This window comes from Pezoporus occidentalis, unplaced genomic scaffold (genome assembly GCF_034315485.1).
Source record: "Pezoporus occidentalis ecotype Australia unplaced genomic scaffold, CSIRO_AGI_Poc_V1 ctg55, whole genome shotgun sequence".
Taxonomy (NCBI): domain Eukaryota; kingdom Metazoa; phylum Chordata; class Aves; order Psittaciformes; family Psittacidae; genus Pezoporus; species Pezoporus occidentalis.
Window position 1 is genome coordinate 3007642 of NW_026915888.1, and position 22675 is coordinate 3030316.

The following is a 22675-nucleotide window of genomic DNA, read 5'->3' on the forward strand; positions in this document are numbered from 1 at the left end:
AAAAGTAACAATGATTAACTGCCCATGAGCACTGGTGTAATGAAGCTAGGCTGAAGTGATTGTAACAGCAGTTGGTGTCAATAGTGTGGCGGTGGTTCCACGTTTTCTGGGCTTCACTTGGTAGGGACATTCAAAAGCAGCACCCGAAGACAAGACAACAAATAGGCTGTCCAGCAAACTTGGGTTTGCTTGACTGTAGGAGAGTTGAAGCCAAGTCTTTCATTACCCTAATGCAGGGGAAAAAAAAACAACAATCAGAGGAGACAGAAGTAAAATACAGTACTAACTGTGATGCCCCTTTCTGCAGTGGGGTCAGGAGGTGGGGGCCTCCTGCTTCAGCAGCAGAAGCTCACGTAGCCTTCCCCCACCCCACAGCAGGGATTTATAGGGAGAAGAGACTGTTGCCTTGTATAGTGCGCAATACGTTATTTGTGGGGGTACAGGACAGATGTAGATGTGTTTTTATAGAGATGTTTAAACATTCTATTTACACTGACACCAAACAACCTGAAAGCGGTTTGGCTGCTCGCATCCCTCACTAATGACTGTCAGTAAATCTGTTTGCAGTACTCTGGTTACCAAGCACTGTACTACATTGCGTATTCCCTCTGTGTAGATGTATTTTAACTCTGCACAATGAAGCGTGTCCCCCCCCCGCCCTGTGTTTGCTCTGAATGGAATCTGATTTTTCATTCCAGAAGTGTTCTGCTCATCCGTGGGCCCATGATTCAGCATTAATCAGCAGCCTGTAACACAAACCAGCTATTACAGCTGTGCAGGACGTTGAGATGCTGTCTTCTGAAAGACTGGCGTTCCCCTCCTGTGAGAACAGAAAAGGGCTTTGTTGTTCAGTGGCAGGAGGTTCACACAGGTGCCTGTGCAACGCATGACAGCTACAGGGAGTGAGCTGTAGTTCTGATTCATATTGTTCTTCAGTCCTCCAGGTCCAGGTTGGGTTAGTAATTGCACTAGATGACACTACATCGCCTCTCAGCCATTGGCGCTGGGTTGGTTCATCTTCTGGAGATGCACTTTTTCAATAGCTACACGTCTGGTGAAACCAAATACTAGAGCAAAACCACACTGCATCAATTTGCACATAATGATTAGGCATTTCAGGTACAGAACAGAAGGACCTTTTCTTCTGCATTCAATTAACTGACATTAAAAAGCAGGCAAATAGGTGCTAAACATGAACCTTGACAAATAAAACCCTTGTATTGCATTAATGAAATGCTGCTTATAATGGTACTTGTGAAGAAGCTTTCTAGAAGGAATGAGGAATCTGAAGCCAATTTTTCCCTTCAAAGCCTATGAGTTATGCTCTGATAAAATTAGATTTTTAGTTAAAGGAATTTGTAGTTGTTAAATGCTGCCCATGAAATAAGCCTCATTTATAACCATCTGCTTTATGGCTTCTGCAGGAGAGTATTCTTCAGGCAATGCATCCAAGAACTTTAGTGTCATTTTTATCCAAATAGTTTGATTCTCTACCACTAACACTATTAAAACCTCAGTGTGATTTTTTTTCCTTTTCAACTTGAGAGCAGTATCTTGCACTTCAAAGAAAGGGTGACTCCTCTCTCCTGTGAAGAGATTGCCCAAGCCATACACGGCGCTGTGCCTGTGGCCAGACTTGCTGGTAATGTCTCTTAGTGGTATATTAGATCACTAATAGAAAGGTCTTATGTTCAACATGCCCTCAAGGAGTGAAATTAGCATCGTTTCTTTTCTGTGCTACAGAAGAGAGAAATGATTTTGGCTGAAGCAAACTAAGAAAAATGAGCCCTTCCTGCAGTTTTACTTTACTGGAGGGATAGAAACCACAGTTGTGTGTCTACCTGGAGGTGATGGATTTTTGTGGCTGCTCTTTAAGCCAGGTGTATTTCCCACTTCACTGTGTACTCCTGAAATGTTGAGTGTTCTCAGTGCCTTTTCTCCATTGAAAGGGAGGTTTTGGGGGGATGTACCAAGTGCTCCCAGGTAATGAGAAGTGGTGATGCGCAGGCTGACCCCCTCTCCTCCCATTGCATTTCTAACAAGCTTTTCCTCTGAATCCTGCATCTGTTCTTTTGGGTAATTTATATTCATTAGGGTGTACAATTATAAGGGGAACAGAGTAAAAGAAGGGAACCTTTGAAGACCATCCTTTGTTTTTGACGATGTCTGTGCAGACATGGAAGTACCAAAAGGGTATTTAGTACAAGTGAGCTGACACTTGAATTTTATAAAGTGAGTGTCTTTTTCCCCCCTTTTGATCAATGTAATAGTTGTAATTAGTTTTAGTGTTTCTAAGCTTTTGAACTGCAGAGAATTCAAACAGCTTGTTAAAGAGAGGGACTCGGGGGAGCTTTAAAAGTACTCTTCCCTTTTGCATGCATTACATGTACATGGGTTTAATGATAGCAGGCTCTATGTGAATTTTTATCCTGTGCCCCACCTCTGAAACTAATATTTTGAAAAGCTCTGAGAGGTCCCTGGAGTGCAGCTGTCTGTGCAGCTCAGCTCTGCTGCATCAAGGGGATAAATCCTTTGAAGTCTGTACTTAGCCTGAATGCCGTTTTATGTCTTTCTGAAGATCACTAAGGTAGCATCGTACAGTGGGTAAAGACTTAGTATTTCTATAAGCAAATACCCACATTTTGTTTATTCCCCTAAGTTCATAGAATCATGGAATACTTTGCGTTGGAGGGACCTGAAAGCTCATCCAGTTGCAGCCCCCTGCTATGGGCAGGGACACCTCCCACTAGAGCAGCTTGCTCCAAGCCCCATCCAATCTGGCCTTGAACAGGGATGGGGCAGTTGACTTAGGGAGTGCCAAAACCATGTCTGCTGTTCTGATCCTTCTTGAGTTTGGTGACAGCTTTGAGAAAGACAGCTTGCTGGTCACTTGGAGGAAAGAAAGCAGTATCTGTTACATAGAAATAGCTACGACACCTTAGCATCCAGTCTGTGTTGTATTGCATCCTGGAATAAACCCCCTCATTCTGAATTACCCTATGCTGTCTGATGTACTCGGTTGAGAGAGGTAATTATGGCCTTCAGGAGTTAGGTGAGCAGATACTGTTGTTTCCATAGGCTGATTTCCCCCCCCCATTGTTTATTTCTCTCTTTCACTTGGATAAAGTCTGTATTTTTTACCCTGTGCTCCAGTGGCAGATTGCTTTATTTCCAATTACCCTGTGGCAGGGTGCTGTGTACCACGGAAAGGATTGTGGATGTGTTTCAGGAGATGTGCAACACTTCTCTTTGTCTAAATGTGGTCTGCAGGGAGGTACTTTATTATAGAGAAAAAAAGTACAAATAAACCCATAATAAGCATCAGGTAGGGCAGAAAGCTTAGATGTCTGGGGAGGCTGTGTGTTATTTTCCTATCAAAAGCAAGAGAGAAACAAGCCTTTTTTGTTTTCCTTTTCTGACAAACAAACATCTGAGAACAGTGAGCACTAAGGGAACGGAATGAGGTTAAGGCACATCCACAGGAGTAAGAAGCCCCTTATAAGCTTTTGGCAGGGGTCTGGAGAGCTTGCACTCAGTGGGCTTAATCCTGCATCACCCATCAGTAGGCACTGTCCAGGTCAACGGGACTCCAGGCAAGATGGTCTTTGAGTCCTCTGTGCTTCTGTTGTTTTTGATACAGCAAATGTCTTGACTGATGGCTAAATGTTAGTATTTGTAATTAACCCATAAATAATGCTATTGCTGGGAATGAAATACGTATTCCTCTGGAGTCTTGCCACTAGTGTAAGTAGTTTGTGTTGCTTGGGATCGCAACAACCCCTTGAGACTTCATGCAGTGTCTCTTTAAAAGAAGTTTATCATAGATAGTAGTGATGCTTTGCAAGAAATAGGGCAAATCATGTAGGTGTGTAAAGGTTGAAGGCTCTAAGCATGAGTAGTCGGGTTGCTTTGAAATTATTCAAGTATTTGAACATGCCTCTGCTAAAAATAGCTGTATTGCCTCCTCCCTCCCCAGCCCTAAATCCTTGATACAGTAATAATAACCCTCCTAGCTGCTCCCTTTTAACATCAATAAGAGAAGAAAAATCCATTTGAAAGAAAGATGCTGTGCTCTACCATGTAACTTATCACAGAATGAAGAATGAGGAATCGTTTTAGGTGATCTGTTGATCCATTAAATACCTGTGGGCAAACTGAAATACATGCTTATAATTACTCCTCAGTTATTGTGTAAAGCTTCGTAGATGCTGCTCTGGGACAATGACTGATGTTTTTAGGGGGGTTTGTTCATGCTGCCTTTGAGCAATTATTGTATTAAAACCAAACCAACAACAAAAAAAAAAACCTAAATCACAACAAAACCCACAAAAAATGTCTCTTTTTCTTTATAGGACTCCAGAAGGTTTGAAGTTACAAGAAGAAAAGGTAGGAAAAAATAGACTTTTCTTCCACTGTGTGCTGGTGTTGAGTGTTCTTACAGTAACTTTTAAAACCAAGCATTTCCACACTTGAAAGAGCATGCTGCTATGGGATTTCAGAAGGGCTGCCTCCTAATCCTCACTTGGCAGTCCTTAGTGTCACAAATTGTCGATTATTGGGTTCTTGTTTCAATGGAAACATCTTCTTTCAGTACAGAACTGCATCATGGCATTGGGGATGCAAGTCAAGGTTTGTTGGGTTGCGCTGGTACCCTGAGCCCACATCCTGCTCCTGTCAACTCTTTTGCATTAGTAACTGATTGGCTGCTACTATGAGTAGCTGTATGATGGTTCCCAGCATCTGGGTGAGAATGAGCCATCAAGGAGCTCGTTGCTATCATTAATTTTGGGTTTGTTGAGCAGATGTTTTCTGGGTCAGGGAGTTGCTTCCCTCATCTGTGTCTGTAGAACATGAGGCATTCCCCTGTTCAACAGATTGATGTGTTCCCTTGTCCTGTTCCAGCAGCAGCTTTAATTGCTTTGGGAATCCCATGTATTGGGAAGAAGTAACTACCGCTGTTTACTGCATAAATGAAAGAGGTCGGGTCCAAGGGTAACATCACCTGGGCAAATAATCTCATTTTGGGTTATTTGTGTGGTTGTGTTCTATGGTTTTTGTTTGTTTCTTTTTTGCTGTGAGGCTGAGGCAGCAGAGAGGCTTGAAGACATCAAATATATGCCTGTTGCTGAAGGTGAAATCTGTTTAGCTCAGGTTTCCAGCATACGTGTGTGTCTGGTCAGACTTCTGCCACTCCTCAGGAGCAAATCCAGTTTTACTGGCCTTGCCTTGGTCTCAGCCTGAGGAGGGCTCTTGGGTGGATCATGGCTGCTTTGAGATGCAGGAGAGCATCTTGGCACCTTTGATGTGGAAACATTTCAGTCATGCTCTGGCTGTAGAGTTGGTGGTGCAATTGATTATAGGCAGGAGACTGAATCCTGAATGCAAGGAGAGTTGTGGAAGTGGCCTTACTGACTAAAACTTTGTGGAAGTACTTCTAGTCCTGTTTCTGATACAGTTTGGGTCTTCAAGATTTACTCCCCACTGAAAGGAACCAACACCTACAAGAACTTAAATACAGCAATGCTTGAAAGTGGGGCTGAGCTTATAAGATCATGTGGGTGCTTGGAAAACGTTACTTCAGAGCTATAGCTGGATTTAGAGAGCAGTGCCTCTAGATGGGAACTTTCCAGGCTCAATTAGACTGGTTTCTTACTGCCTTCACAGGATGAGTAAGGCTTGACTTCCATTCAGAGCGATGAAACCATACCTTTGTTCAGAAATGCATTCAATATAATGAACTTCTCTGTCAGAAGGCTGCTTAGATCCACGGATGGAGCGAAGGGGGTGGTAGTTGGGGTGTTAAGGTCTGTAGATATATTGGGTTTATGCTCACTGCCACAGTGGGAATAATCATCTCTGAAGAACTGCAGACTCCTCAGAAGTCAAGCAAATGCTGACACAGTAAATACACCCTGGTCACAAAAGCCTGTGGATTTGCAGAGCAACCTGGGGATTTTCAGCAATGATTAAGTATCTTCCTCTTTGGAGTTAGCCCTCAATAGTGCCTAAGAAATAATTCAACAAAAGCCTCCTTCAGCAGCTTCTCCAGTATTAAAATGTGTGCCGAGCAGATACCACTCAGTGCGAGGAAAAAGAAGAGGGTTGAAATGTTTGTTATGCACATGAAAGGATTTATTATGAATCTGGGGCTATGGTAGGATCTAATTTTAAGATTCAGGCCTTTTTTTTTTTTCCCTAAAATGGTGATTTTGTGGATAATAGTTTGTACCTGAGGAAATGAAATGACTGGGAAATGGTTGAGGGTGAGGGGGTTGTGCTTGTTCCCTTCCCTTGGTGGAGGATGTGGCTTTGTTGGGAAGCTGAAAAACTCTTAAATATCTGCACCACAAAGGTGAGAGCTGCAGCAAACTTTCTCTGTGCCTGCTTTCATTATCTCGTGTCCAGGGATGAGCCAGGACAATTAAAAAGAGCTGCTGGTGAAAGGAGGGGCAACACTGATTTATGCTTTTCCGGCTCTTTCTGGGTTTGGACAAAAGGTTTGAGTCCTTTCCGTTGAAAGCCGATGCTTTTCTTTCAAAGGAAACAAAACCTTGATTGTTGTAAGTGTGGAAATACTTTCTTCCCTGTTTCAGCCCTGGATGAGTGCAGTTAAACTGGGAGGCTTTTGGTTTCCAAAATGTCAGGACTACATATGCTGGAGAACTTTTGAAGCTGCTCCAAAGCTCATTAGAATCAATGAATGGCTTTCCTTTGACTTCTGTGGGTGCTAGATCAACTGTAATGACATGATCTTTTAATTGCTGTGGTACAGAAGGGAGATGCTTCCCTGACTCTAGCTGGCAGCCAACTTCCACCATGATGTATGAAGACTGATTTCCTCCTGAATTTAAATGGGAATGAGTGGCTGCAGATCCGTTCAGTTCCTGGGATGCCCAACTGGTGCTCAGAAATTACCCTTTTTGACTAATAATGATCTTTTAACAAAAAGCTCCTTCTGGTCGTTGATTAGAAGCTGCAGGACTATTTCCCTAAATTCAGTTTAAGCTCATTAAGTGAAAATTTTGCTCTCAGTGGGTCATGCATGCAACCCACTGCAATTTCCATCTGCATTATGCTCATGTAATAGCGTGTGGTGTGAGGTGCCAAAGCCAAACAAACCCACAAAACACAACCCGTCCACTCAAGAAGACCCAGCATGGAGTGAACAAGCACAGGGTTTGAATACCATCTTTGTATTGCTCTTTTAGACTGAAATTGGTAGCAGGTTAGAGCAGGCATACCTTTCTTTTTCTGTCATTCAGTCTTCTTTCCCATTTCTATCTAAACATTCTTCCATTATTCACTCCATGAGTTTATACATGGTTTCAGGTGTTAGCATTGTTGCTGTTCCTGTGCCCTACCTGCCCTTAGTGCACAGAAAAGGGAAACTGAGCAAAAAAGTTAATAACCTGCATCTTTGCATCAGCTGCCCCAGACAGTGAAATAGAGCACAAGAGCAGGTGGGGAAGAGCAAAACTGGAGTAGAGAGCTGGTAAAAGCAGCAGATTGGGTGGAAACAGCAGGGATTTAGTGGAAAGGATGGAGAGTAGCATGCAGCAGAAAATAGGGAGACTAAAGGGTTTATGGTAAATTGGAAGAAGCTCTTAAGGGCGCACCTATAAGGAATTGCCTTGACAGTGGCCAGGCTTGATTTTAAAGGTAGGTGAGTTTTCACTGTGTAATGAGTGTAGATGAATGTGCAATACTTACCTGTTGCTGTAAATTAGACTGTATCATTTATGTATGTAAAACCATATGCATTCACGTCCATCACATTCTCCATGTTGAGCAGAACAGGGCCTCTAGTGGCTTCCCCAGCTGCTTTAGTTGCAAGAACATAGGCACTAATTCTGCGACTTCTGGAGCTGACAAATACTCCGATTCCTGTTGGCAGTGTGGGGCTGAAGGATGCTGACTACCAGAATGAATTGTCTGCTGGGTATAACTCTGTGCTCAAGTAGATGTATAGTTGCATTAAGCATGAAGAACCAGATCTTCAGTAGCTACAAATGAGCAAAGCCATGCAGAATTTAATGGCCCACCTTTGCTTTTCAGTAGTTGAGGATCTAGCCCAAGCACTTAAAACTTTTAATTTGTTTTTATGTTGCTCGCAATCATCCATTCAACAAATTAGTGTCAAAAGATGCTTTTGAAACCATTCAGCCAAGAAATGTTAGAGCAGATTGCTTCCACTCTGTTTGACCATATAATCTTGTTAAAGGAGATGCATCTCCAGATTTATTCCGACAGGTGACATCCCACTGCCATAAAGATAGGAACTTTATCTGCTTTGAATTAAAAGGCTAAAACCTCTTTGAAGTATTCACAAACTCTGGATTGTGGATGTCCTGTTTATGTGTGTGTATATATTAAGATAACACCATCCTCATTGTTACAGTGTGTTCCCTAACCGCAGTGAGGAGCAGTAGAATGTAGCACACCCTGAGCTTTTCCAAGGTGCCATAGTTTTACTGAAACGTCTCTAGGGCTACATTAGTAGTGGTGCAAGATCCAGCCAACAGCTTAATAAGTACTTCATTACTTGCCACTTGACTTCAGTTCTTATGTCCTCGATGAAAAACTGAGTCGTGGTTATAAAGCGGTGAAGTCCTTTAGAAATTCTGTTCATTTCCTTCTTTCTTTTTGCACATTTGAAATTTTTACCTATCCGTGGGAGATGGCAGGCTCTCAAAACCTGGCAGGATGGCAAGGTTCTCTCCTCAATCCTTTCAGAAGCCAAATGAAGTGATCAGTGGTAATTACTTTGGTAGTAAATCACCTATTCACTTCTCATCCCGTTGTTTTCCCATTGGCAGAGTCCAAGAAACTTGGTTTTGTTCCTTATGACCTGGGTAAAACCCACCAAAGGCCAGTAGCTGTGTTGGTCTTTGGAAGCAGTGCTACCTCCAGGATCTTGACTGATTGCCTAGCCAAGTGACATCCAGATTATATGATATGATAAATATACATACGTGTATGCATATCTCTGGCTTGTCAGGGCATCTGTTGTCAGTGAATGGCAGTCTGTTACCTGGGGAAGGGCATTTGGCTGCTCAGAATATTAACTTGGTGTTTAGCTCCTGTTTTTTCTAGGTCTGAGAAACTGCAGCTGCTCAGCACTTTCTGTACCTCATCCCACTTGAATGTTACTCTTCAAACACATGATGCAGCGGGGATGCCCAGTTCTGCAGTGTTGGCAGGGAATTGGCTAGGAATAATGAAGGTAAAAATGGTTTCAAGGAGCTGCCCAAGGCATTTTTTAGCTTGGATTTTATTTAACCCAATTTGGAAGGGAGGGAGAGGCAAAATTATCCTCTCCCATATATCTGTCAGCCATGGTGTTATTACTTGGCATATTTTGTGGTTCTAAGTGACAAGAGTTAACAGAGGAGTAAAACCATGTGGCGGGGGAAGAACCCCAAATAATCAACTCATTAGCCAGTGTTAGGTACAGTAGTAAATTCAACAATAATACAGATACTCCTAGGCAGTCTTACTATAGCTGTTGGTATTGCACACACGTGTACGGGACTCTGGACAAGGATGAGTAGCTGCAAGCACTGAGCAGTGAATTTCAGCTTAGCCAGGGAGCTGTTTTCTAGGATGAACACTGTTTGGATTAGGGGTCATGTTTGCCTTCCAAATGACTGTTGGTTCATTTGGGTGGGTTACTTCTGCAAAGGTCAATGCAGCCATGGTTTAGCCCAGCTTTGCCAGTAGATGCAGGAAGCCCATTGCATGCCCAGTTCTGACATGCTGGAAGCAGAATGATTTTGCAGGCTTAAGTCTCTTGTAAATTGGTAAGTCACTTTCTGCAGTGAAGTACTTGTGGGCAGGAGGAGGAATGAATTCCGTTCATGGCAGAATGGGCAGGAATGTTTAGCCAGTAAATGTAATAGTACCTGGCTTTGCTGGAGCAGCAAACTGATGGACCCGGAGGAGCTGGAAGTGAAACTTGAGCAGCAGGAAACCAGGCAGCAGTTACCAGCAGCGAGTCAGAGGAAGGAGCTTGTAGGCAAGCTTAGGAGGTGGCCACACTTCAGCTCCCTGGTGAGGAGGGGAAGAGGATGGAGATAAGCCAACAAGCTAGGAGACTTTGTGAGGATTTACAGGAAGAGGTGAAGTGCTACATGTGTGTGTTCCATGCTGCCATACTTCATAAACTGGCATCTTCCCTGCAGAGTGCTGAGGCTGGATGTGCCCGAAGGCATCGCTCTTTTTCCATCTGACAGCAGAATGAACTGTGCTCATTTGGCAGCCACATAAGCCGCCTGTGCTGCTGTTGCTGACCGATGTGCCATGCTGCAGCCCTGCTTGGTCATGCCCCATGTTTTAAGAAGTCCCAGTTTCTCATTTGAGCACGTGGGGGACACTCTGGACATCAGTCACATTTATGACTTCTTGCTGCACAAAAGGAGGTTATTAAGAAAAAAGGAGCAGGGTGCTGCCATTGCTTGCATTCTTCACGTTGCATGCCCATACCCATGGGTAGATATTGCACAGCAGTATTAGATCCTAAACCTAGACATCTCAGACTGCAGTTAGCTCCACTGCTTAGTGGAAGATGCTGGATTTGTCCATCAGTGACGCTCATTTACAGCAGAGCACAAAACCTTGCAGTGACCTGCAGCAAAGCTATGGCCTTACCTGCTGGCATGGTCCAGAAGGCTCCTTGAACTACATCTTATCGAGGCATCTAGAATCTCTTGAGATGTTTAGGGTTTTTCACATCATTACATCATGTGTGAATTGCTGACTTAAAGCTTGTGACTGGAGTATACACCATGAAGCCAGCTCTGTCTGCCCAGCTCCATGGGACAGTGAACAGCAGGGTTTACTGAACAGACTTTGGCTTCAGGCTGTGCAAGAATTTTAAGTCAAAAGCATGCAAAAAAAAGGTTAACAGCCATGTTGAGGGAGGCGGCAGAAAACACAGAGTGACCAAACTGGAAGGTAGCTCAATCCTGCTCATCAGTATTTGGAAACTTTGGGAGACAGATGAGCCTATTTCCTGGAGTTAAATGGAGAGGGTGTTTTTTCTGGTCCATGCCAAGCAAGGTACCTTTCAGGGCACTTCTGGCAGTGTGTGCTCCGTGCCTGTGTCTCCCAGTGTGGCACGTCAAGGGCATCCTCCGTGCTGTCAGGGAGGAGATGAGTCCCAGCAGGTCATGGTGCTGCCTGCTGCCAGCTCCTGCCTAAGATGATCTCCTTGCCAGCTCGAATGCCAAATTTTGATGCAGACTTACTAGAGAGGTTAGTTTTCTTCCACAGGGCAATCTCTCACTCTCTTTCACATCTATCCGTAATCTCTCTGTGCTCCACAGCCTGTAAATTACCTGTCTTTCCCCAAGAGATAACCGCTTTAATGTTTTTCCCTTCCCTGACATCCCTTGGCTCTGAGCTTCTCTACTTTTTCCACCTAAACTGGGCAGTGTTTTGGAAGAGACCCCTTCATCCTATAAACCCCATCTTGGGGGCACCATCACCCCCTTCAAAGCGCTTAGATCCTGTTGACCCAGACCAGTAAAGCAGGGTTGGTTTGCACTGGTTTTTAAGACAACCTGTCTTGAACAAGAGGAGAGGCTTTCAAATGGGCTTTTATTGACTTTAGCATCCTCAGCAGCAGCCGCGTTATAAGTGAAATTTGAAGTTGTGTTGGCCCAAGTTTTAGGTGGAGCATTGCTATTTGTATGAAATACTACTTTTCTATTCAGCTGCCTGATTATGCTGAAATACTGCTATGCAGAGCCCCTCTCGTATGGAAAGGGCACGCACTGCTTGCATGTAATATTGGAAGTCTAAAACATGTTGGAAACCCTGAGTCTTCAGAGCATTTACAGAATAAACTTCTTTGTGAGGGTTGAATAAGAAAGTGGCAGCAGATGTTTCTGATAGTAGTGGTACAATGTAATATGCAAATACTCTTTAAGTCTGTTTATGCAGCATGTCTCAGGCATTAGCAGAATAACTAACTCAGACTTTGAGCCAGAAAGCCCAGAGTCCAGGATCACATCTGGGCTCAGTCAGGGTTTAGAGTCATGGTGTGTGAATGTGCTGCTGGTCTGCTTAATGTATAAAAGCATGCTATGTATTCAATTACAGACTCACTAGGTTCCAGCCTGCCGTTTCTTCCTGAGCTGAGCTTTAGCCATAAGGGAGCACAATTACGTTAATGTTTTCAGAGCTTCAACTCGCTGCCCAAATATGAGATAAAACAGACAAAAATTACCCTCTTTGTGCTCTTGTAGCTCAGGCACTTAGACCAAAGTGCCTGTGGCCTCTACCTGTGGCAGATGCAGCATGTTGAGCTGTCAGCCTGGATTAGCAGTGGCTGACGCGAGCATCCTTGTGGGTCCATTATCTTCTACCGTGTCCAGTTCCTGCAGAATCATAGAATGGTTTAGGTTGGAAGGGACCTTCAAAGCTCATCTAGTCCAACCCCTTGCAATGGGCAGGGACATCTTCAACTAGATCAGGTTGCTCAGATCCACATCCTGGCCTTGAATGTCTTCAGAGATGGTGCATCCACCACCTCTCTGGGCAACCTGTGCCAGGATTTTACCACCCTCATTGTGGTGAATGAACCTTTGAGGTGGTTGGTACCGCAACCGCATCCCTGGCTGCCGCTGTAGCAAATACTCTGCTGAAATTAGTGTGTTTCTTCCAGTGGGCTCTGCTTTGTTTGTAAATGTTTCCTTTGGACTTTGCATTTGTAAGCAAGGTTTCAGCTCAGTAATTAGTGTGTGTTAAATATATTATTTATTAAGAACGTAGGAGCCTGTGAAATGGTCCAGTTGGTGTCTGGGAAAGAAAAATCACCTGTGTCTAAGGTAATGCAATTACTTTTCTAAAGGAGTTCTTATTATGCACCTAACTGCACATTTAGTGTATTTGATAGACCAAAATAAAACCAGAACAGAATGAATAAGCCATTTTGGTCCATTGGGTAAATAAAACAGCTAAAGCATTTATAAATATGTATTTAGTCAGCAGAGCTGATTGGCGACTCTGCAACTGCTCCAATGTCTAAGTAATCCAAGTTTAATACCCTTCCATAAATATTTCTGTTTGTCATGAGGCAGTTGATACTTATCCATGCCATGCTGCTTGCTTGTGTTTGATGAGATCTTTTGAAGTGCATTGGTTTGTTTTGCCTACAACAAGATGGGCACTATGTGTGTGTATGAAGCAGCATGAGAGTGCTCCTCATCTTGTCGCCTTCTCCTCCTTTCCATCCTCGCCTCTCCCATGCAGGGAGTCCATCTTTTGATGGCTCTTTTTACTCTTTCAGTTTTGGTGAGCTTAAAATGTTCCTCCTCTCTGCTGAATGTCTAAATCCTTCTCCAGTGGCCCCAAAGATGTGACAATCAATAGGGCTCAATCTCAGCCCAGCTGCTCCTTCTGATTGAGTATAAAACTATTTCACATGTATTATGAGACTCATCTAATAACGTGTTTTACCAGAATTAGTATGTATGAAAAGTGCTTCTGGACCTGTAGCACCTGTAGATTTCAAAGCCCGTTCTTTCCAAAGATGTAGGTTGGGTTTTGGCTTTTGGATTTGTTCAGCGCATTGGTCTGGCTCTGTTGAGGTTATCAATAAACGTCTGTTCTGTGGCTTGTGTGCAAGAGCTGGTGGAAAGGCCACAGCTGAAACCCACCTGTAATAGCATGAAGTTACCCGCAGGTAATAGCATGAAGTTCTGCTTTTACCTGGGAAATAAAAAGCATAAGAAAAAGTCCTGTTTTTTCCATGTGCAGGAGTTCTTCAAAATGTCATTTCTTACAAGATTTCAGTTTAGTTTCTCACTGCAGCTGCATGAGGTTGGCAGTGGCCTGCGATGCCCCTTCTTCTGTTCGTTTTGCTTCTCCCGTTGGAATTCTGTGTTGTGAATTGACTGTAATAAGAGTAACTTTTCTTGTAGTTACTTTGATTTATTACTTTTTGAGTTTCCTCTTTCGTTTGCCATAGTTGTGCTTTCTTCTTTACCCATCTTTATTTCCCCTGCATTATTAGTTTTCCTTAAATTATAGGATAGTCATAGTTAGGTTTTAGCTCTTACTGGCCATTACATACAGAAGTTGATCAGCTGCTTTTAGCAGAGTCAACATTGTGGCAAACCTTATTCCCTGGGAATAGAGTCAGTGAAGCCAGAAATTGGAAGCAGCCCTATGCAGCCTCTCAGCTGTTATCAACACGTCCAACTCTGCTGGCACCCGTGTCAATGAGGGCTGATCCATTGCCAGAGACATTTGTATAGGAAAACAAACAGTTTGTGCAAACAGAGGGTTGCTGGATTAGAGCAGATGTACCACTGAGTGTGGGAGGTGACCATGTCTGCACCCTGAGATGCTGATGGAACTCGCCCCAGTGTGCAGGACTCTGGGTCCAGGCTATGTCTAATGCTGTTCAACAATGAAATTACTTATGTGATCCGTAGAACACCCTCATAAATGAAGAACTTTATTCCTCAAACTATATAATAATGCTTTAAACAGTGAACCTCAGCAGCAGCCAATAACTGAGCTAAATGGATGAGCCCCTTGAGTGGGTCTGTCAGGCAGGAGAGCTCATGGACTATTTGGTGTGCTGGGTCCTGATGCTAGGAGCTGGAGTGAGCAGCCAGAGTCATGGGAAAGATGGAGAGAAGGCTCTTAGGAAAGCGGAGGTGGTTTTGCCGTAGTGATGATGAGCTGCCTGGCCTAGGCTGCAGACTGTAGGATATAGGACTGACTATCTCAGCTTACAGTCTTAAAACCAGTAAGGAGCAACTCCTTACTGTAAGGCACAACATGGAGAATAACTCAAAGCCCTTAGACGTACATTGAATTATCCTGGAAGCCCAGACTGCTGCTCAATGCTATGAGACATCTTATTTAGAGGGAAATCTCACATGGGGATAGCAGTAAAGAAGCAGAGACAGCAGAAATCCTTTTTTCCTTTGGGAAATCTAATAACTGCTTCCTGCACTTGGAGGTCCACATTTGGATGACACCTCTAGATATATATATTCAAAGCAGGTCAGGTGGATTAAGGCATTGCTAAGTGAGCATTTTTGGGAAGTGACAGTTTGCAGTTTCCACTGCAGCATCCGAATGCATCTATAGGAAGTGTGGGGACTCGGGTGAAGTGATCGGGCTTTGAGTGAACTTCAAACAGATTTCTGTTTGAATGTGAGACAATGCTGAAAATGGCTTTACCACCTTTTGATGTTCACCCAGTATAAATAACATCACCAGAACTAATCCTTGCTGATCTGTGTATCAGGCATCGCAGTTTTCTCTTCAAAGGAAGCGTGTTCATCAGGGCATGTTTATTATAGCTGAGCTGTGTTCCCTCTGATGCTGTGACCCCATCATCTTTCAGGCAACTTTAAGCGAGCACCTTCTAGTATTTGAGAACAGATATAATAGAGTAATAGAATAGAATCATAATTACAGGCCTTTGTCTTGCCTTTCACCCCCTGCCTTTCCAGCAGGCAGAAGCTTTAATGTGATTATTTCACAAGATGTGTGTTCACTGGAGGGTGAGAGACTGGTCCCATCATGAGAACAGTGCTGCTGGCCTTGCACAAACATGGACCTTTTCCATGGATTTTCTCTGGAAAACCTGAGGGATTATTTTCAGTTTCAGGTATCCCAGCAGTTAATAGTGGGAATGAGATAACTGAAATGGCTTTAACCTGACAGGGGGGAGATTGAGATGAGGTCTTAGGAAGGAGTTCTTCACTATGAAGGTGCTGAGGCGCTGGCACAGGGTGCCCAGAGAAGCTGTGGCTGCCCCATCCCTGGCAGTGCTCAAGGCCAGGTTGGACACAGGGGCCTGGAGCAAGCTGCTCCAGTGGAAGGTTTCCTTTATCCATTCCTGCTTTTGTAGCGGTAATTTTCAGCTCCTCCTTAAACCAAACCTGGTGTTCGTTCTGTCAGTGTATCCCCATGGGACAGGAGGATTTCTGTCAAAACAGCAATGCGATTCCTTTTGAGCAGCTAACTGGAGGCGGGCAGGGGAGCGTGGCTTCATGCGTGCGTGTCCCCTTTGCTGATGGGCTGATCAGCAAGCGCCTGATGTTCGTGGTGCTCTCCGGAGAGAGGCAGCTCTAGCGGGAGAGCCATTAATATCCAGCCACTCTGTCAGTGGGAGCTAAGCACAGTGCACTTACTTAATTTAGATATTACATCTTTCTCTTAGCTCAAACAAACACTCCTTTGTGAGCATAAAATTCTCCTCTGCAGCTTTGGAGATGGAGCTGTTTGTCTTTAGATGTGCTCTATTGGGGAGGGCTCCGAGGAGGATGAGGGGATGGGTTCCTGATTGCTCTCTTGAAGCTCTGCTGACCTGTGCAGGCTGGTCACTCCTGGGGCAGGGGACTGTGTATCCTTAGTGGCTCCAAGGGCTTTCAGTCACAAAGTAGTTAAAGGTGGTTGGTCAGAACTGCTTTGGTTGACTTTGCAGTTGAAAACACAAGCAAAAAAACCAACCCCAAACTAGACGGTTTTAGTTCACCGTTGCAAAAGCTCATCTGCGGTGTGTTAAAGAGGCACCTTGTAGCTCTCCTTATAGCTTAAGATCTTATAAGCAAGAATAAGATAAACTAATAGTTGTTAAAATTGGGACTTGTGCTGACTTAAATACAGTAAAGGCCTTTATTTGATTTCTGGTGAGAAGGGATGAGCTCAAATTCAGCTTCATGACTAGCAATGAAGCTAAGCGTTCTCTAGATCACAGGGAAACAAATTCCTCTCAGTTTGATGCTACAGATGCTGCTGCTGTAAAAATAAATGTTTGTTTTGTAAAAATACCACCTATGCTAGTAATTCTTTTTAATTAGTGGGGAGGTTGCTGATGCCACCGGTGTTTCCCTTCAGGCATGCTCTGTGGCCAAAAGAAGATCTGAGATTGCCAGGAATATACCCACGAGCTACTGGGAAAGTTCTCTAAAGCTAAAGGGTTGGGGTTTGTTTAAGAAGGTTCAGTTAGACCTGTGAGAGAGCACACAGACTTCTTCTCTTTCCTTAATTCAGATGAAAATCTGCTTTTCTGTGCTGGGTATTTATGAGGCACTAGAATAAGAAAGTTAAGATTTGAAGGGAAAAGCAGGATCTTCTATTAGGCCAACTGAGGTAGAAGGAAGGTTGAGAAGCTGTTGAGCACAGGAGCTGTTTGTCAGGTCTAGAGCAGTAATGGTGATTGCCAGATACTCTCTTAGCTCCCTTTATTCTCAAACTGAATTTGCTGATTTTAAAGTTCCTGTAAACAGAGTCCTTGCTATCAAACTCTAAGTATGTGTGTTTGCCAGCTGCTATGATAAGGATGGGAGACCCAAAGCCATTTTTTATCTCCCTTGTCTGTCTCTTTTTAATCTTTCATTTTTGGTTGCAAAAATACAGATAACTTTAGAGAGTGTTTAATGTGATGCCAGTTGACTGTAGGACTTCAGATAAGACACTGATCTGGCAGCAGAGGCTTTGGGGGTACATTTATGGTGGGGCATCAGTGAAGTCTGAGCCTTATTTCTGCTTTCTGCTTTAGTTTTTTAGGATTTAAAATTGATATTTTTGATTTTCTTTTTGCTGGTGGCCTGGGCCATGCTCTTGGGTGTTCTTTGCCCTAAAACTTCCTTCTCCTGCATCCTGAGATAAGGAAAAAACGCACGAAAACGTGATTCACTGGAGTGCAAACATCACCGAAGCTGGTATGATTGCTGAGATAAAATCAAATTAATTGTCATACTGTGTGCTTCATAATACTGTCACAAATATCCATCTCGTGTAATCTGATAGTTAGGATGTGCCTTTTTCCTTAAAGTGGTAGTGAATCCTTTAGGTCTTGGGGTTTAGCGTGTCACTGTCTGCCAATGGCAGACTGTTACTGATCCAACCACATGGACTCTCATGAGTTACAGATAATTACAGTTGTGTGCATATAACAAGAGAAAAAGGCAGGAAACTCAAGTAGCAGAATATCCTCTGGAAACGAGGTGTAGCTTCTAGTATGTTCCTCTGGAATTGGGGAACTCAGCCTGCAGGAAAGATGTGAGGCTCCGAGGTAGTCAGGCTGGTATTAGAGTCGCAGTCCCACAATCACGTGTGTAATTGTGTAGTTACTTGTCTACAAATGGAAGTGTTGTTTTTCCATGGAGTGAAGAAAGCTCTTCTCCCTAGGTGGGATTAATCTGTAGCGTGTTTTAGGGTATCCCCTGGAGGAGGGAAATGCATAGGAAGGTGCTTGGGCTACCCTTCTCTCGCTGTTTGTACTTTGGTTTTAAGATGAGGAGCACAGCACAGTGGCTGTGACACTGGCATGCTGTCTCCCCAAAGCTTTCATGGAAGCAAACCAAAACTGTGAGGGTGCTGAGGCACTGGAATGGGTTGCCCAGGGAAGTTGTGAATGCTCCATCCCTGGCAGTGTTCAAGGCCAGGTTGGACAGAGCCTTGGGTGCCATGGTTTAGTGTGAGGTGTCCCTGCCCATGGCAGGGGGTTGGAACTGGATGATCTTAAGGTCCTTTCCAACCCAAACTATTCTATGATTCTGCACTGAATTAGGCTCTGCTGTTGCCTGAGAGGCTCCATCTATTCTGGTACTTTCAGTAGCAGAAGCAAAGAAGAAATTTATGAGCTCAGTTAAAAATACTCCTATTGATTCCGAAGCTATATTAGTCTGAGTGATTTGGAATAATTTACTTCCTCTGTGTGCAAACCTCATTCGGTTGCTGTTTTGTGCCTTTGTCATGATTTCGGTGAAGCAAGCTTAAAAGGGAAGTAGTATCAATTGATCTAATACATGTTGTAAGTGGAAAAACAGGCACTGCTTTGGAATCAGCTGCAAGGAGATGCTGAGTCCTCTGGGGTGCTTGTGCCCCAGTGCTTTCATAGAATCCCAGCCTGGTTTGTGTTGGAAGGGACCTTAAAGCTCCTCCAGTTCCAACCCCTGCCACGGGCAGGGACCCCTTCCACTAGAGCAGCTTGCTCCAAGCCCCTGTGTCCAACCTGGCCTTGAACACTGCCAGGGATGGGGCATCCATTTGAGCACTGACATCAAACATTGAAATATCTGAGATGCGAAGCTGAACATGGTCCTGCCACATCAGAGTCCTGGAGAGTGATCTCTGTGCTTGTGGGACCAGTGGAGGGCAGTCATCTGCTGTGCCCCTCTGGTCCCTCACCCAAGAGAGCTTTTCCTTGGCATAGTCCCAGACCGAAGGATGCCTGATACTGTCAGACATTAAATGTAAAATTACATGAAGGCACGAGGCCTCTGAGAACCTAATTACATTTGAAAAATGAGGCTATTTATTTCTGGCCTTGTGCTGTACCCATCAATGATGCTGGAGGGGGTTGGGGTTGGGGCAGAGGTTGGGTCTGACCCAGGCTGGAGCAGAGAGGTCTCTGCTGCGGGGTCTGCCCTTGGCTGCGCTTCATCTGCAGAGCATGACCTTTCAGAAGCACTGGTTGCTGCAGTGCTGCATCGCATGCCGATGGGCAGAGAAAGTGATTCTTCAGGGCTTGTGAGAAAGAGCTTTAAGGCTCTCTTCTCTGGAAGTAAATTTATTGGCTAAAGGGAAGTTGAATGGGATCACTTGTGAAAGAGGAGCAGCAGCAGAATGAAAAGGCTGCTGCTGCTGGAGAGAGGTGCAGGAGGGTCAGGGAGAGACAGTTTCTGTCCTGTGGCAATTACGAAGGGTGAGAGGGAGGATTGAGTGGAACAAAAGAGAACCAAATGCTTTGAAGGAAAAAAAGCCCTGGGTTTAGTCTGGCTTACTGATCTAAATCTTGATTTAGTCATTTACGGAGATGGGGCAGTGACTGCAGGAGGCCAGGTGCCTAGGAGATGGATTTGTTCTCTGCAAAAGATACTTCTGCTGCTGGGCAGCTGCTGGTGCTTGTTGGTGTTTTCCACTGTTTTTCTTATGTGTAGGCTGGAGCAGGTGAGTTTCCTGTCGAATCCTTTGGTGCATTCGTCAGAGCAAATCCAAAGGGAAGCCCAGGGCATTTTCACTTCAGTGTACCATGGCCAGATTTTGGTGTCCCATCAGTGCTGAAAGGTTGCTGTGTGCTCTAGTCTGCAGGGTATTACCAGCCTCAAGTCTGCATGAGAAACATGTCTTTCTGCCCCATCTGCCCCCGGCATCCTTCCCATCTGCCCCCGGCATCCTTCCCATCTGCCCCCGGCATCCTTCCCATCTGCCCCCGGCATCCTTCCCATCTGCCCCCGGCATCCTTCCCATCTGCCCCCGGCATCCTTCCCATCTGCCCCCGGCATCCTTCCCATCTGCCCCCGGCATCCTTCCCATCTGCCCCCGGCATCCTTCCCATCACCCTGCAGCACCAGACCTGCTTTTGCTCCCCGAGCCATGTCTCACCCCTCTGGAGGCAGCGGTGGGAGTTGTGTGCCTGGCTGTGTTTGCAGATTTGGCCTTTAGCTGCTTGGTCTCCTGCTGACGGCTGGAGAGATCATGCAGAACATACAGAAGGATGCGGTTGTGTGCAATGAATAATTATGAAGTTTGTGTTCCTGCTTGCGCCGGGTTTGAGAGACAACCTTTGTGGTGTTTGTGTTACAGAGCGGCTGCTGGAGCAAGGGCGAGCTTAAAGTGACAACATTCAGCATCTCAGCCAGTGCCTCCAGGACCAGCACCCTCCTGTCTCTTAGACATCATTGCGTGCCCTTCCAGCAGCCCTCCTTTTATTTAAGGAACAGCTTCAAGTATGCTGGAGGTGGAGCTTTTTCAGAGACCTCCACTGTCAAAGTCAGTGTGACTTCTCTGTTTAGCTGCGCTGAATTGTTTTTGATGTTCCTCTGGTATGGACCAGCCTCAGCTGCCTTCCCTCTGTACCTCATTGTGATACAGAGCCCTGTGAAACAGCTTCTTACAGCTCTCTCTGGGGAAGGCAGCGCTTTACGCTGAGTGAGAGATGAGGTTGCAGGGTCTGCAGTTCCCTTCCTTCAAAACCAATAAAACCCCATTTCAACAGCCTGAGGTAACTGAGTGTTACCCTGGTATTTTGAAGCAACTTCTTTCAATAGAGGGAGGCTTTGTTAATACCATAGTACTGGAGCGATACTCCACAGCTGATGCCTGCAAAATCGCTTTGGTTTTGTACTTCATTGTTTCAACAGATCTTACTCATCCTTAAAGGTTTGGTTTAGTCTGAGGGAGAAGCAGGTATTTGTATGTGTGATCCAGTCATGAAAGGAGATGCTGGGTATGCATGCTTGGGTTTTTCCTATGAATAGGAGATCCAGGCAGAAAAAAGAGCTATAATCACACAACTGTCTGTGCTCTCCCATTCAATTAAACCAAGGATCCCCCATATCCTGTGGGTGCAGGAGCCAGTGCATGGCATGCCAGCGATTGGGAGCTTGCACGTGTGCCTGCACCTCATGTACATGCAGTAATGCTTGAGCCAGGGAGACATGGCAGAAACCCACTTGCTCCTGACCCTTCCAGTAGTGACTGCACAGATTTGTTCCTTGCTGTTTACCTGGAGGAGGTGAGAGAAAACTGAAGCCTAAGTCCAGAGAAGGGCCACGAGGATGATCAGGGACTGGAGCACCTCCTGCATGAAGACAGGCTGAGAAAGTTGGGGCTGTTCAGCCTGGAGAAGAGAAGGCTGCGTGGAGACCTCAGAGCAGCTTCCAGTGTCTGAAAGGGGCCTATAGGGATGCTGGGGAGGGACTCTTCATTAGGGACTGCAGTGACAGGACAAGGGGTAACGGGTTCAAACTGAAACAGGGGAAGTTTAGATTGGATGTAAGGAGGAAATTCTTTCCTGTGAGGGTGCTGAGGCACTGGAATGGGTTGCCCAGGGAAGCTGTGAATGCTTCATCCCTGGCGGTGTTCAAGGCCAGGTTGGATGAAGCCTTGGGTGAGATGGTTTAGTGTGAGGTGTCCCTGCCCATGTTAGGGGGGTTGGAACTGGATGATCTTAACCCTAACTATTCTATGATTTTATGGATTTGTCTATGGCCATGAGGAACACGGCAAAAGGCATGTGATGGCATCGCACGGGATAGACCATGAGCGCAGCTCTTCATCTACAGCTTGTGAAGGTTTTACCTCCAATAACTCGTCCTGCTCTGTCCTTCCCATCTCTCCCTCAGCTCTGCAAAATGTATTCCACGTACACAGTGTCTCCCTGCTCGAGCCAGTTATCTGCCTCTCAACAGCTACATATTCTTTCAAAGTACTCTATTACTGCTAGGATTTGATTTTTATATATATCCAATCATTTTGCTATTGTGCTGCTTGTGTGTGGCTGTGGATGCAAAAGCGTCTTAGCTCTCTGCTTTCCCCTCCACTCCATCTCTCACTGCGGTATTGATATTTCTATATGTAGTAGTAAAATTAATTCAATTATGTTCTCTGTTTATGAACTGGTTTATTGCTTTAATTATTTATAGCTACTGCAGCTAATTTGATTTAGGCAATATTCAGTTCTGTTTCAGTAACTTTTCATTTTAAAAACAAACTGCTGGCTTGAATTCATTGGCATTAACAACCTGCTATTGATTAGTTTGGCCTCAAACTGTGTGATGAGGAAAGAGTGGCTGTATGCCACGCTAAGCCTTCAGACCAGAGTGTTAACAGCAAGTTGTTTTTCTTGGAGTCGGTCTTTAGGTAGTGTATGAAGGAGTGTAAGGAAGGTTGAATCCTCTTGGATTTCTGTGGTTTG

General features: G+C 44.7%; 1 protein-coding gene across 6 annotated transcripts in view; it reads left to right on the top strand.

The window, feature by feature from the left end:
• Positions 1-22675, top strand: part of FSTL4 (follistatin like 4) — a 391441-nt gene that overhangs the window by 201154 nt on the left and 167612 nt on the right. For all 6 annotated transcript variants that reach the window (XM_062638106.1, XM_062638103.1, XM_062638109.1 and 3 more), the window contains one exon: positions 4353-4386. In XM_062638106.1, the coding sequence (XP_062494090.1) occupies positions 4353-4386 (34 nt within the window). The remainder of the gene's footprint in view (positions 1-4352; positions 4387-22675) is intronic.